A 15,949-nucleotide genomic window follows, 5' to 3' on the forward strand; every position below is an offset into this window, starting at 1 on the left:
CCTGTGGACATTGATGGAAGGTGAGGTTCTGCCTGGAAGGCGGGTCCACATAAGAACTCAGATATAATATTTATATTTTTGTTCTAACCTGTTGAGTCCCTGGCAGCAGCCAATGGCAAGGTTGTGCCAGCCAGCAGGATGCTGCGGAGCTGCTGAAGGGCGGGGCTGGAGTCTGAAAGTAAGAGCTCGTTTAGACTCTATTCTGTGAACAGGCTTGCTCCCACGAATATGTGAATTCATCTGTAAAAGAGTTTAACTCTAATGCACCTGTTCCTCCTGCTCCCTGCTGCAGGGCGGCCTGTTGGACTACGAATGCCAGTGCGGAGCTAAGAAGATCAAAGAGGAGCTGTTGTTCTTGAACCTGCCAAAGTGAGTAACCTCAAATCGGTCCCCAAAGGCCTCAAACCACCACAGTTCAGTCGGTGTCAGTTTTGTTCATGTCATGTCCTCCTTGCGTCTTCCTTTGAGCCTCTCCTCTTTGTCTCATCTCTTTCAGTGTGCTGATCCTCCAGCTGAAGTGGTTTACGTTCACTCCATCGTTCACCGTGGAGAAGAAGAACAGCCCCATTGTTCTGACACAGCAGCTGGTGATCAGCCAGGACACAGCCTTTACTGAAGAGGTAAGGGAAAAGGCACACCGTTCATTTCAAGTATGGATGGAGCCCATTTCTAAGCTAACGGGTGGTGCCGCTGCCCTCTCCCAGTAAACTGCTCGCTATTTGTTGGTCAGCGTGATCAGTCGTTTGGGCTCCTCAGCTTACAGCGGTGAGTGGGTGCTTTCAGACACATGTGCTGAATGCAGGTCAGCTTTGAAAGTTTATGAGACGTTAATAAGTGCACCTTCTCCTCTCAGGACATTACATCTGTGACGGCGTTCACCAGATGAGCGGAAGAGACGACGTCACAGACAGCCGGCTCACGTACGATGACGAGTTGGTCTGCCAGACCACGTGTGAGTCTGTGTGTGAGCAGCGGCAGAGAACAGCTTACCTGCTATTCTATAAAAGACAGGTGACGTCTCCCAGCAAACAGTCAGCATGTCTGTGCAAATATTCAGTGTAACTTGTAGAAAAACCCTCACACTCAGTTTATTTGTGTTTTTCTTTTTCTATTTCTTACTTTCTTTGCCGCACTAGAAAGGCAGCAGAGTCGGGACTCAGATCTGCAGCAACACCTTCATTGTTATTGTTATTATTGTTGTTAGTACTGTTGTTGTTATGATTGATATTGTTACTGTTATGATCAGTTTTATTATTATTATTATCATTATTAATTTTTTAATACATTTGTTTATCTTTATTATTATTAGTAGTAATGTTGTTGTTTATGTTGTTATTGTTATTATTATTACTGGTATTTTTGACATTATTATTATTATTTTGTTGTTATTGTCATTATTAGTAGAAGTAGTATTAGTTATATCATTTTTATATCAGCCTGGAGTGAACAACATGAAAGCATGGATCCATCCTCCCTCACATTCACAATTCAGGCTGCTGGTGTAATCGTGCGGGGGATATTTTCCTGGTACACTTTGGGACCTTTAAATGCTACAGTCTGAGTATTGTTATGACCACAGTGTACCCTCTTCTGATGGCTGAAAGTAAAAGGGGGTCCAGTACCGGTTCCGGTACCAGGCCTACTGACAATTTAACATAATGTAAAATGGTAACATAGTAAACAGAATGTTACCATTTAACATAATGTTAAATGGCAACATTCTGTTTACAATGTTACCATTTAACATAATGTTAAATGGTAACATTGTAAACAGAATGTTACCATTTAACACAATGTAAAATGGTAACATTGTAAACAGAATGTTACCATTTAACACAATGTGAAATGGTAACATTGTAAACAGAATGTTACCATTTAACACAAGGTAAAATGGTAACATTGTAAACAGAATGTTACCATTTAACATAATGTAAAATGGTAACATTGTAAACAGAATGTTACCATTTAACACAATGTAAAATGGTAAAATTGTAAACAGAATGTTACCATTTAACACAATGTAAAATGGTAACATTGTAAACAGAATGTTACCATTTAACACAATGTAAAATGGTAACATTGTAAACAGAATGTTACCATTTAACACAATGTAAAATGGTAACATTGTAAACAGAATGTTACCATTTAACACAATGTAAAATGGTAACATTGTAAACAGAATGTTACCATTTAACACAAGGTAAAATGGTAACATTGTAAACAGAATGTTACCATTTAACATAATGTAAAATGGTAACATTGTAAACAGAATGTTACCATTTAACACAATGTAAAATGGTAACATTGTAAACAGAATGTTGCCATTTAACATTATGTTAAATATAACTAACGGATTTACTTTACCAAATGGACCATCCCGGCCTTGCCGTATTGGTCTATTTGATTCACCTTTGTTTTTATTGTTTATTTTATTTTCACTTGCTACACATAGGACAGACATGACTGGTGGAAAGAAAGGGGAGAAAGAAAGAGGGAAAGAAAAACAGCAGGGAAGAGGAATGGTGATAAAGGGCAAAAAACAAAAACCAACAAAACAAACAGACAAAAAATATATATATCAGTCACTTCAACTCAAAGAAGTCCAGACGCTTTTCTTTCCAAGCTCCTTTGACTGACTGTTAGGACAACTTATTTATTGCAAGCATGCAGTACAAGAATAACTCGATGTTTCTGACTTTGCATTACGAATTGTTTACCCACTGACAAACATTTCAAATGAAATTAAATTAAAAAACAATTTGTGGTAACCTGATTTTAATTCAAAAAGAATCATTAACAACACTTCTTGTAATGGTGTCAAAATCAGCCCAACTTTTATTTTCAAATGCAAAAAGTAAAAGAAAATGAGCCAACATACTGGACACATATAATTGTCAATATAATTGTTTATAAACAATTATACTGTCATCATTGTTACAGATATGGAAACTTTATTAACAATTTGTCCAAGTAAAAAAATGCCCTGCTAATTGTTGGGGTTTTCTCTCCTCTAGCCCTTTCCTTTAAGCTCTTCTTTACATCCCCCCACCCCCACCTTTTCTTTTTTCTTAATAATATAACAATAAAAACAATTGGCTGCATTTTAAATGTGTCAGATCAATGTCTTTATTCAAGAATACAAGAAATGGTAATAGCTGCATGTGTGTTTGTGTGTGTGCATAATATGCATACTTTACTTGTTGGATCCAAATCCCACAAGGAATCAAATAAAACAAGAAGACAAACAAAAACAAAACAAAAATATATTTCTCTCCCTTCCCAGGTCAGGTTCACAAAAGCATTGCAGCTCTTTATTCCTCTTGTACAGCTCCAGAGTCTGTCAGCCAAAAAGAAACTACTGAGGTTCCAACACCCAGTGTTTCTGTAAACACATCATCATCATCATCATCAACTTTATTTATAAAGCACTTTAAAACAACCACAGCTGACACAAAGTGCTGTACATTGGAACTGTAAAATAAAATTACATGAGATATAAATAAAAAACAAATAAAAGAAGAGTGAAATCATTAATTAAATAACTACTGCATTAAAAAAGAAACTAAGTCTCACTGAGGTTAAAAGCCAAGGAATAAAAGTGGGTTTTAAGACGTGATTTAAAAGTGGACAGTGAAGGGGCCTCTCTAACATGCATGGGCAAATTATTCCATAATTTTGGAGCCACAATAGAGAAGGCCCTGTCCCCTCTGAGCTTCCTCCTGGATCTCGGTACCTCCAGGAGCAGCTGGTCAGCTGACCTGAGAGACCGACAGGGTATGTGGGGATGAAGAAGCTCAGAGAGGTAAGGCGGGGCAAGACTGTGTAGACATTTAAAAACAAACATAAGAATTTTAAAATTAACTCTAAAAGACACAGGCAGCCAGTGCAGAGAGGCCAGCACGGGGGTTATATGCTCTCTCTTTCGAGTTCCTGTTAGGAGTCGTGCAGCCGCATTTTGAACCAGCTGCAGACGTGAGAGCAATAACTGACTGACCCCCACATAAAGTGAGTTACAGTAGTCCAGGCGGGAAGAAATAAAAGCATGGATCACTGTTTCAAGGTGCTGCCTCGAAAGAAAAGATTTTAGTCTTGCCAGTCGCCTTAAATGATAAAAACTGGACTTCACCACTGCTCTGATTTGGTTGTCCAATTTAAAATCACTGTCCAACTTAAAACCAAGGTCAGTAACAACAGATTTAAAATAGACTTCCAGGGATCCTAAAACAACAGAGGAGGACTCACAGGGACCACTGGGTCCAAACACCAACACTTCTGTTTTCTTTTTATTAAAATTTAAAAAGTTTCGAGCCAACCAAGCTTTAATGTCATCTAGACATGTCAAGAGAGGTTTTATGGAGATGGCATCCTTGCGTTTTAGTGTCAAATAAATTTGGCAGTCATCGGCATAACAGTGAAATGAGATCCCATGCCTTCTAAGGATAGAACCCAGAGGCAGTAGATACAGAGAAAAGAGCAGTGGCCCTAAAATTGAGCCCTGTGGGACACCACATGACAGAGGAGCAGAAGACGATTCGTAACCGAGAAGGCTGACAGAGAAAGTTCTATCTGACAAATAAGACCTAAACCAATTGAGTGCAGTGCCACCAATACCCACTACATCATGTAATCGAGAAATTAAAATATTGTGGTCTACTGTGTCAAAGGCAGCAGTTAGGTCAAGCAAGACAAGAACAACATGGTTACCAGAATCACATGCCAGAAGGATGTCATTAAAAACCCTTAGTAATGCAGATTCTGTGCTGGGAAGGGTTTTAAAACCTGACTGAAAAACCTCAAAGATTCCATTTTCATCTAGAAAATCTTTCAGTTGACTAAAAACAATTTTCTCTAAAACCTTGGAGACTAAAGGCAGCTTGGAAATAGGCCTATAGTTCGCTAAAACTGTGTGATCAAGGCCAGGTTTCTTAAGCAGTGGCTGTACTACTGCATGTTTGAAATTTGCAGGAACCACACCAGAAGACAGACTGCTGTTAATAATGTCAAGGACATACTGTTGTATACTAGGAAAAATTTCTTTAAAGAATTGTGGAGGGACAGGATCCCGTGGGGAACCTGTGGGCTTAATATGGCGAACCACATCCTCTAAAGAGGAGAGCGTCACAAGCTCAAACTGAGTGAAAACAGCAGCGCAAGGGACAGAGACAGAGGGGTCAGAGTCAGGAGCTGTGATAAGAGCCCTGATGGTGACAACCTTTTCAATAAAAAAGTTCAGAAAATCATTGCAAATCTCAGGAGAAACTTCCAAACAGACATTCAAAGGAGTATTAAGAACAGTGTCAATGGTCCTAAATAACACACGTGGGTTATGACAGTTGGAAGAAATAATATTTGCAAAATATTCCCTTTTTGCCTCTTTAACAGTGTTCTGGTAGCGATGCCAGAAGTCTTTGAGAATTTGAAATGATACATGCAGTTTATCCTTTTTCCTCCTCCGTTCTGCTCGACGACATTCCCTCTTAACAGCACGACTGCTCTCATTAAACCAAGGCTCAGGTTTAGCCTTAAGCTGCCTGGTTTTTAAAGGAGCCACAGAGTCCATGATTTTTTGACAGCAAGAATTAAACCAGGAATGTAGGTCTTCTGTGTCAGAGGAAACAAAGTCAGAAGGCCCGCCGAGCTGATTAAAAGCAGCAGAAAACTGCGCAGCAGTGGTGGGGTTAATAACCCGACAGCACCGAGTAGCAGCGCCAGGTTTAACTGCGGTATATGTCAAACCAACGTTGAATAACACAGGCATATGATCTGAGAGTGCACAGTCACAAATCTCCAAGTCAGTGACAGGCAGACCATATGACAGAACAAGGTCCAGTGTGTGTCCGTGCTCATGTGTAGGGCCACGTACGGACTGTACCAGGCTAAAAGAGTCAATAAGGCTTAAAAAGTCCTTTACCAGTGGCTTATCAGGACAGCATACATGTATATTAAAATCTCCAACAATAAGAACACTATCATAGTTGGGCATAATCCCAGCTAAAAAATCAGAAAAGTCGTTTATGAAGTTCTTATTGTATTTCGGGGGGCGATAGATGACAGCGCAGAAAATCGGGTTTGTACGACTCACCTCAAATGAGGTAAGTTCAAAGCTGGAGAACGAAGGCTGTAGAAAACACTGCTTACATTTAAAATCCTTTTTGTAAACAGTCACTGTGCCTCCACCTCTGCCTGACGTCCGTGGCGAGTTAAAATAGCAACAATCCACAGGTAAAAGTTCAGATAGAACACTGGACTCACCAACACTCAGCCACGTCTCAGTCACACACAGAAAATCCAGATCACGGGAACTGAAGAAGTCCCGAAGAATAAAAGTTTTGTTTAAAAGTGATCTGGCGTTCACCAGGCCAATCCTAGCTGGAGCTGGAGTTGGCGCTCGGGGTTCAGGAGGTCCAGAAACCCGCCGCAGCGATCTCAGATTCCGATAATGTTGACAGCGGAGGTTTAGCCTGGGAGGGCATGGGCAGCGAGGCCGAGGAGCATCATCATCAAAGCCGACCACAGGCACCAAACAGGTATCAACAGGATCCAGAAAACGCCGAGACGCAAACAGCCTTGGCAAGAATCCATGCACTGGTCGGAAAACAGCAGAATAATTCTTTAGATAAACCTTTAGCTTCACCAGGCGACCGCTTCGTTTACCCCGGCGACGAGGACGCTTTCGCCGGGAAGGTAGCATGGGAACCCAGTACAGGTAACCCGGGGTTTCCGATGCAAATGGGGGCAGGGGTTGCTGCCCACCAGCTCCAAAGGACACAATATTTTGGACCACAGGTTTGAGGTCCAATAGTGTCTGGCGATCATACCTCAGCAGAGACTTTGTTTCATGAATGACACAAATTAAAAATAACATAAACAGGAACAAACTTGGCAGTGACAGACGAGCAGCCACACACACCGGCGCCATCTTGCCAATCTTCAGTGTGAGGTTTCCCTCAGAAGCATGTAGAACAGGGGTGGGCAATTCCAGATGAAAATGAACAGTCATCCACATCTAAAAGATTTGTAGATTCGAGGGACCGGTATAATACATCTAGTACATCTTTGTTTAAACCTCAGAACACAAAAAGGGAACAAACCATTGTATACAGATTTAAAAGTGCGCAAAGCAACGAACAGTCACCCTCTGAAACAGCTGAGGTTATCACAACCATTGTTTCTGTAAATACACAGGAACAGTCACCCACCTCAAAAAGATTAGTATATTCAAGGGACCAGTGTATCTACTCTGGTCAAAAGAATCCATGCTTCGTACTGATGTCCACAATTCTTTTTTATTCCTCTCACAATCATGGAGCACCGTGAAAACTAGAAACGAGTAAAATAATATCAATAGCACATATGACATCCATCTCAGCCACTTATTTCTTTTCACAAGGTGCACAAGTGCTTAACAAATAGCAGCATAATGTTTTTACCGTGTACGCCTTGTAAAACCAGTAGTAGAAAAGTTGTAGGTTCGTGCTCTTGTGGGGGAGACGTATGTTATCCACCACCTCGATAGCTAGCCGAGAGTTCGAGGGTCACTAGAGCCGCCGAGAACGCATGAACTACTTACGGTAGGACGTTTTGCCAAAGTAAGACGTTTTGTCAGAACACCGAGTCCTCAGGAGGATGCAGCCCATGAATTTGGACACGATCTCAGATGCACTTCTGGTGTTGTCATGGCAACCCACACAAACATTTCAGCGTCAGCTACAATGAGGCGGAGCCCTTACTGAGACACTGAGCTCAGGTAGAGTGAAAGACAACATTTTTCCGCATCCAAAACAGCAGCGCTGTTCCTGTGACCTCTAGTAAAGCCTCTACTTGGGAAAAGGGAGTCTTTCATCAAAGCATCCTGCAGAAGTTGAATAAAAATATGCAAATGTTTAAATGATGCAACTTAATGAAGGCTGACAGCAGTTGTACTATTTTACATTGCAGCGAACAGGGGTGACCATTATTTTCAACGTTTTTACAGCATTTTTCACATTGAAAGCGAAATAATATAAATAATGTCTCAATTAAATTGCGTTAATATTTAAAAATACAAAAACTACAGCTTTGTTCACAAGCCAATAAAAATGTACTTGGGCCAGTGGTAAATGAAAATAACACTTATTCAGCACCTGGTTGTTGCAGTTCCATCAGGACACCAGATGTTCAGCCTCCATCCTGTAGGCAGACTTATCCCCGTCTGAGAGGAGTCCAATAATGGTGGTGTCATCTGCAAGCTTAATTAATTTGACAGACTGGTGGTTGGAGGTGCGGTAGTTGGTGTACAGGGAGAAGGGCATAGAAGAAAGAACACAGCCCTGAGGGGAGCTCGTGCTGATGGTCCGGGAGTCCAAGACATTCTTCCCCAGCCTCACTGGTTGCTTCCTGTCCGTCAGGAAGTCAGTGATCCACCGGCAGATGGGATCAGGCACATTCATCTGGGAAAGCAATCCTTGAAGAAGGTCTGAAAGGATGGTGTTGAAGGTAGAGCTGAAGTCCACAAACAGGATCCTAGCATAGATTCTGCAGGACAAAGTGTAGGGCCATGTTGATGGCATCGTCTACAGACCTGTTGGCTCTGTATGCAAACTGCAGGGGGTCCAGGAGGGGGGCCGTGAGGGTCTTAAGATAGGAGAGAACCAGGCGCTCAAAAGACTTCCTGACCAGATGTCAGAGCCACAGGTCTGTAGTCTTTTCGTCCAGTGATCTTTGGCTTCTTGAAAGCTATATATGATATAAAAATTATATAAAAACTGTTAATCAGCAAAAGAAATGATATCATAGTTCTTATAAAGAAAGCCTCTATCAATCAAACACCAGCAGTGTAGCAATGTTGTTCACTTACACTGTATATAAAACACTGATTTTGGCTACATCCAGTTTTTACTGTATTATAAACATTTTTTACCATGAAGAGTAAAGTGTTTGGCATTTTTGTCATTGTTATTGAGCTCAGAGATCAGGCCCAGCCCAGTATCTACCTGGTTATGAGCAAGGAGCTGGAGGTGATAACTCAACAATAACCAGGCCATGCATGCATGGATGGATGCATGGATGGATCAGTTTGTAGGCTGTGTGTGGTCAGCAGCAGGCTGCTGGGTGTGGACCAAGAGGGAAAGCCCAGCATGTGAAACCCATCAGCAGAAGGCCAGAACAAAGGTGCACAGACAAACGCAGCCCAGACACTCAGGCAGGACGAGTAAAATAAATGGCAGCAAACACAGTATGATGTGGTAAAATGTGCTTTCTTTCACAAACAGATAGCACAAACAAGAATCACAAGAATCTCCTTTGTGGTTCTTGTTTTTCTTTTGAGTAATTAATAAAAAGTTGAAATAAAGTGGCAATAAAATTCATGCACTGAAGACCACACGAAACCCTAATTCACCCTACTACCTGTTGCCTTCACATTCCATTTGCATCCCTTGTCCACAGAATCAAAAATGACCCTTCTTCACTAAAGATCGAACATAAAGCAATTGCATTTTAAATGGAAGCCCATTTTGCATTAAGAAACACTATCAGCAATCAGAAATTGTGTATATCAGAGTTCTCTGTTTTTACTGTCCTGAAAACTGCATTAATTCAGTGGATGCGGTTAGGTTCAAAACAACGTAATATAAGAGGGCAACCAATTCAATCTAAGAGGGATCCAATTTTTATCCATTCATGTACCAGCTACTGGCTTTTTGCTGTTATGTTCTCATATCGCGTGAGAGTTTATTTGCCAGGTGTCAGAAGTCTAATAATAAAGCTCCGGCACAACGTGGTCGAAGTTACCCGCATATCGGATCGCATCATGTCAGTGAAGATCGACGCCGACCCGACCGTCCTACGGATTATCTCCTGCTATGCACCACAGACCAACTGCCCCGACGAGGAGAAGACAGAATTCTGGCGCGCCCTCGACGACCACCTGCAAACGATTAGCCCTGAGGAACACGTGGCGGTAGGCGGCGACCTAAATGGACATGTAGGCAAGGGGAGAAACGGATATCACCGATTCCATGGCGGCCAAGGATTTGGGACCAGAAACGACGAGGGTTGCCGGGTACTGGACTACGCAGAGGCCCACGATCTTGCCGTGACCAACACCTTCTTCAAAAAGAAGCCGGCACACCTCATCACGTACTCCAGCGGCGGCAGAGACACCCAAATCGACTACTGGCTAGTCCGAAGACCCCATCTCAGCCTAGTCACGAACGTAAAAGTCATACCATCAACCAATATTGGCCCTCAACATCGGCTACTTGTGATGGATCTCCGACTCAACCTTGGCCAACGACGACGAAGAACACCAACCACGACGGTGGAGAAGATCAAGTGGTGGCGCCTCCCTGAGGGATCCAATTTTTATCCATTCATGTACCAGCTACTGGCTTTTTGCTGTTATGTTCTCATATCGCATGAGAGTTTATTTGCCAGGTGTCAGAAGTCTAATAATGAATAAAGTTCAGGATATGCTTAAAAACTCACCTCAGTATAGCCGTCATCAGAAGGAAGTGCGCTTCACTGACTCATCAACTTGTCTCAGGCTTTCCACAAAGTTTCACAGTTGACCTTAAAGTAAGATGCTGCAAGCTTACCTTGCAGTGTATTACTTTTTAAGGTCTAAAGACCTTAAAGTGCGCTATAGATTGAAGTGATTTGAACTGACAACAGGGCTAATTCAGCACTTCAAGTTAACATCAATAAAAGTTTTTAAATTTATTCTGATTTCCGTTTGTTTTCATTGCCTGTGCTATCTGTTATTTAGTTCAAATTGTGGGTAGATAATGCTGTGCTGTCATGTGACCTGTTCTCTCATGTGTGCCTTTCTCTTGTTTTGTATGTATTTCTCGTTTGTTATTTATTCCTATTTTATTCCTGCAATTGGTATGGAATTCATTTTTTTTTAAAAATTGATCAGTGTTTTGAAATTAGATGTGATGAAGATGTGACCTTAATTTACAAAATCAACATCATGTTGGATTCAATGAGACATGAAACTAGTGCATGAAACAGGTCTCAGTAAATGTTCTCATAGACTGCAATACACTGCCCCCTGCTGGTCATTATAAAGTCTGCAGATGTCATTTGACATGAATGTCATATTTGTGAAACAAAATAAAGGACTCTGTAAAATAAATGAAAATCAAATATTTATATACAGAATATTTATGTACAAATGCTGAAAAAGACATTTGAACAAGATGCACACCCAGTAAAATTAAAAAAAAAAAGAAAAGTCAGTTTTATCATGTGACTATCATGCTGTCATTTCTGCACAATGCACTTTACACCAGATCAAAATAAAACACTGTGAGGTCGTTCTAACCGGAAGCCCAGAGAGCTTCGACAATGCAGCACAATGCCCTGAAGCATCAGCATCAAAATATACTTCAAGTACCAAAAAGTACTCATTGTGCAGAATGCCCTATTTTTGAATAGCTGGACATTTTAATTACTTTATCACCAGCTGTGACTACAGCTGATAATCAACCATGTTTCATAAGGATGTGACTACATTTAGAAATGTCACGCATTTTTAGGTATAAAGCAAAAGATGCAATGAAATAAATAAGCTATCACATATTAATCCAAATGAATTCACTGAAATACATCTGCACATTTCTGCAGCCTGACTTATTACACACGTGAACACAGTACACATTTGTTTACTGCAAGCTTGTTTCAGAGATGTGATGCAGTTAAATCTGTATGCGTCTGTTTCCTTGTAGTGTTAGTAGAGATGGTGAACCTGACACAATCCTGTGTTTGGTGTGAAGGAAACCAGTTAACAGCCGGTTTAGTAAAATTCTCTTGAACTCATGGAAAACTCATCGTCGTCTCAAAGTGAGCAGCTGAAGCGTCCCGTGTGATCAGAGGTCCTCGTCGTCCTCGCTCACCATGACGTCGAGCTCTTTGTCTTTCCGTACGACGCTCTCGGTGATGAACTCCTTGTGCTGCTCCTCCAGCTCACGCAGCTCCGCCTGCAGGCGCTCCAGGTGGAGCACTCGCCTGTTCCTCAGCAGCCGGCTGGGGAATGGGTTCATGTCGTTGAAGGCGATGCTGGTCAGCTTCCTGCATGGACACACGCAGGTGGAAAGGACTCGATCACCAACACAGAGGAACTGGAAACTGATCAGCTTGAGTGTTTCTGTTTTATGCTGCTTGATACTTCAGGTACTGCAGTTTGAGCAGGAAATACTGGACTGACTGGACCACATGTATCCGAGAGCTGCAGATACTTAAAAATCTTTAAATCGTTGTTACTGTGATCAGGGAAATTTAAACTTCTCACAAAATTTCAGTAAAAAGGGTTTGAAGCTCAAAGATTCAACAGCTACATCCGCTACACTTCTGAGAGTGTAACAGCTCGTAGATTAAGGCGGGTGGAGGCGAGTGCGTACCTGGCATTGGAGACGGTCTTTGTGAAGAAGCGTAGGTACTGGTAGATCTCCACGCTGTCGTGAATCTTCAGGATGTCGTCCTCTTTGTATTTGAACAGAGCCAGAGTGTATCTGAAGATCACCTGCAGCACAGACACGCATTTCATAACAGGACACTCACGCCACACAATTAATTGGAAACTTTGAGGAGGTGAGTCATAAAATTACTCTTTCAGTTGTGGTGCAGTTGGGCCCTTTACTCATTACAGCTCTGATCGATTTCCAATAAGCCACTTGGTTCCTCAGTTGCCAGATAATATTAACTTACTTGGTAGTTGAGCTTTAAGTTTAAATTAAACTTTTGGGTTGGATCTACGTGGCTGAAGCTGTTGTCAGCATTTATCCCTGTGTGGTATATATTTCTGTGTCTGAACTGTGATTTTATTTCCTGAGACAAACGATGTAAAAGCTGTGCTGCATTTGTCACATTGCAGAAACAAGCCCAAAGCCATTGTCCCGCTCATCGTCTGGATTTACGCTGCTTGTGGTAGACTGTGAGGTCGTTACTAGAATTATCTGCTTTCCCACTCCTATTTCATGTCACATGACAGTTCCCCATGCTTAGTAAACAATGTCTTATTACTCCTAAAATGTAAATAAAGACATCTAAAGGTCAAAACAAAATCATTTTTGTTTCCATGGACACTACTGTGGTGCATTCAAGTGTTGTCTGCATTTCTGTCATGGTGTGTTGTGTTCGGGTGTATGGTACCTTGGTACCCTCATACAGGAAGGCGTCCCACAGAGGCATCAGGATGGCGCTGGGCAGACTCTCCACAAAAACCACCAGGAACCAGTTGAAGGTGACCAGAGAGACGTCAATGTTGTGATCCTCAAAGTGAGATGCCAGGCGAGGAAGCTTCTCCGCCATGAAGTCCTTCAGCACGCGCTGGTCCGCCTGAGCACAAAGACTCACAGAGATCAGCCTCACTGATCACTAAAACAGATCACAGCAGGCAAGCAGGTGAGTGTGTCTGCTGACCTGAGAGGCCACCAGATTCTTGGTGTAGTAGTCCTGAGGCATGATGGCTTCCACCACTGCCACCAGACACCAGAAGGCGTCTTCGTCACTTTGGAGGACCAGCAGAGCGAGGGCCGCTAACCTGTGGACATTGATGGAAGGTGAGGTTCTGCCTGGAAGGCGGGTCCACATAAGAACTCAGATATAAAATTTATACTTTTGTTCTGACCTGTTGAGTACCTGGCAGTAGCCAATGGCAGGGTTATGCCCGGAGAAGGCCAGAAGGATGCGGCGGAGCTGCTGGAGGGCAGGGCTGAAGGGTGGGGCTGGAGGGCGGGGCTGGACGGCGAGGAGAATTGCTGATTGGTCGTCAGGGTTCGGTGAAGGTCCAGCTTGACCTGCCTGGAGGCAGGATTAGGAGCTGTCCGACTCTTCTCACACAGCTGGAAACAGAACAGGATTACTGAGTGCTCGCCAGCATTCCCAACAGGAAGGAGGAGGAGCCACCTGTGCTCAGGTGCGGATAAAGCACTCTGTTGGCAGAGGTATGAAAATGCGCAGTAAAATCTAACGTGCATAGCTAACTTCATCAACGACATTTTGGGAGGAATAATCACACATCAGCCTTCGGCCATTTTTTGATGAACGCATACGCCCCCTAGAGCGCGCTAACTTTATTAACAGCCACACAAATGTAAAGCACACATCAAACATAAATAAACCATTTGACTGTCTCCATAATTGAGAGCATTTTCTCTTCTTATTTCAACACCCCCACTTGCTCTCATATTATGATGCTCTTAAGTAAACAAAAAAAACAACAAACAAAAGGTTTCTTCCTCAGTACTGTATACATGTTCGTATACCATGTTAATGCCCAAACATAAACTTCTCAAACTTGAACAGCTTAACTTTTGTTGCAGGCTTTGTCATTACATCTGCAACCATCTCTTCTGTTGAACAATAATCCAGAGTTATTTTTCCTGCACTCACAGTTGATCTCACAAAGTTGTACTTTATGTCAACATGTTTACATCTCTGTCTCGTCACAGGATTCTTTGCCAACGCAATTGCACCCTGATTATCTTCATGAACTTTTGGCGGTGCATATTTTTGTCCATCAATACCTTGTAACAGTTGCATTAGGTACAAAACTTCTTGTAGGGTCGCAGCTAAAGCCATGTACTCCGCTTCACAGGTAGATAATGCAACAGTAGGTTGTCTTTTGGTTTTCCATGAGATTAAAGGACCATCTACAGACAAGCTTATGCAATAACCAGTTGTACTCCGTCTGTCTGTTACATCAGCTGCCCAATCAGCATCGCTGTATGCCCACAACCTCAGTTCTTTGTTGTCACATTTCCTGTAACACAGTTCTTTCTCGGTTGTCCCTTTCAGATACCTCAGTACTAGAGCAGGGCGATATGGCCAAAAATATTTATCACGATATATATTTGAAAATTTGCGATAACGATATAACTGACGATATAATTGATGCGAGACAAAATACAACTCCACAACATTACTAGCGCAAAAAGACAACCTTCCATTTATTTTCACTTAAATAAGAAGCTGGTTTTTATGTTAAAGCTTTATAAAAATGTAACAGTGCAAATACAAATTCCTTGCTGAAAGTTTAACCAAAAGGCATTTCCAGTAGAAATGGGCTGACATATCCTGAGCATAACCATATATAATATCCACTGAAGTTAAAAAGAGGTGCTTTGCAAAATTAAACTGCAGTATGAAATACGTATTTTTCGGACCATAAGGTGCACGGGATTATAACGCACATCAAGCGAAACAAAGCAGTCAGATAAATCAAACTTTATTAAACTCATTCTTCTTGCTTCCTCCACTTCTGTACCATTGATTCATTAATGTTGAATTCTCTGGCAGCTGCTCTATTCCCATGTTGTTGCAGTATATTAATGACTAACCTCGTATTGTGGATGGATTATCTCAGTTGTTCTCCTGACTGAAGTTTGGTCTGTTTACAGCACCCTGCCATGCGATTGCATTTGTCTCTAACCATGAGGAACCTTAACGTTAACTTTTATAAGTGGAAAAGTGTTAGTGTTCGTCCTCCAGCTTCCCTGTTTATGTTATGCTAACATAGCTGTGTCGCTAGCGATTACGTAGCACATCATTATATACCAGCTAGCCCAACTTCAGTAACCCTACAAACGTCACTGCTGTTTAGTTTCCTGTCTTCATTTATGTTGGAAGTGATAGCAGAGCTGTACGTTTGATTTTTTTCAGAAATCTCTCAGTCAGAACATGCAATATCATGCTTAGGTAACTAGCGAGCTAACTTCCGCTAGCTTCCCGCTAACTTCTAACTCTGTTAAATGTAAAAAATTTTGTTTTAATGGATGCCTGGAAGTTAAACTTCATAGTTACACCTGGTAAAGCAGCAATGCTGATCGTTTTATTAAAGATGAAAGAATTTAGACAGTTTTTAACGCTCAGTGATGCTGCAGTGTTCGTTTGAACTGAAGTATAAGGAGTTTAGGACCCAGATTACTCCCAGATTTAAGAGCATCTTAGTCCGACAAATACGACA

General features: G+C 41.8%; 1 protein-coding gene across 1 annotated transcript; it reads right to left on the minus strand.

Annotated features, from left to right (window-relative positions):
- Positions 1-11,115: 11,115 nt before the first annotated feature.
- LOC112435512 (TBC1 domain family member 2A-like) lies at positions 11,116-14,239 on the minus strand. Its single transcript, XM_076877227.1, has 6 exons — positions 14,231-14,239; positions 13,613-13,785; positions 13,405-13,525; positions 13,135-13,320; positions 12,384-12,505; positions 11,116-12,054 (listed from the first exon to the last, which is right to left on the minus strand). Exons 1-6 carry the CDS (start codon positions 14,237-14,239, stop codon positions 11,853-11,855), a joined length of 813 nt encoding a protein of 270 aa, XP_076733342.1. The 3' UTR covers positions 11,116-11,852.
- Positions 14,240-15,949: the final 1,710 nt, after the last annotated feature.

This window comes from Maylandia zebra, linkage group LG2 (genome assembly GCF_041146795.1).
Source record: "Maylandia zebra isolate NMK-2024a linkage group LG2, Mzebra_GT3a, whole genome shotgun sequence".
Taxonomy (NCBI): domain Eukaryota; kingdom Metazoa; phylum Chordata; class Actinopteri; order Cichliformes; family Cichlidae; genus Maylandia; species Maylandia zebra.

Coding starts and splice junctions, on each gene's coding strand:
- LOC112435512 (XM_076877227.1), bottom strand. Junction 12,506..13,134: donor TCCTGTATGAGGGTACCAAG/GTACCATACACC, acceptor TCTGTGCTGCAG/GTGATCTTCAGATACACTCT. Junction 12,055..12,383: donor AAGACCGTCTCCAATGCCAG/GTACGCACTCGC, acceptor GTGTCCATGCAG/GAAGCTGACCAGCATCGCCT.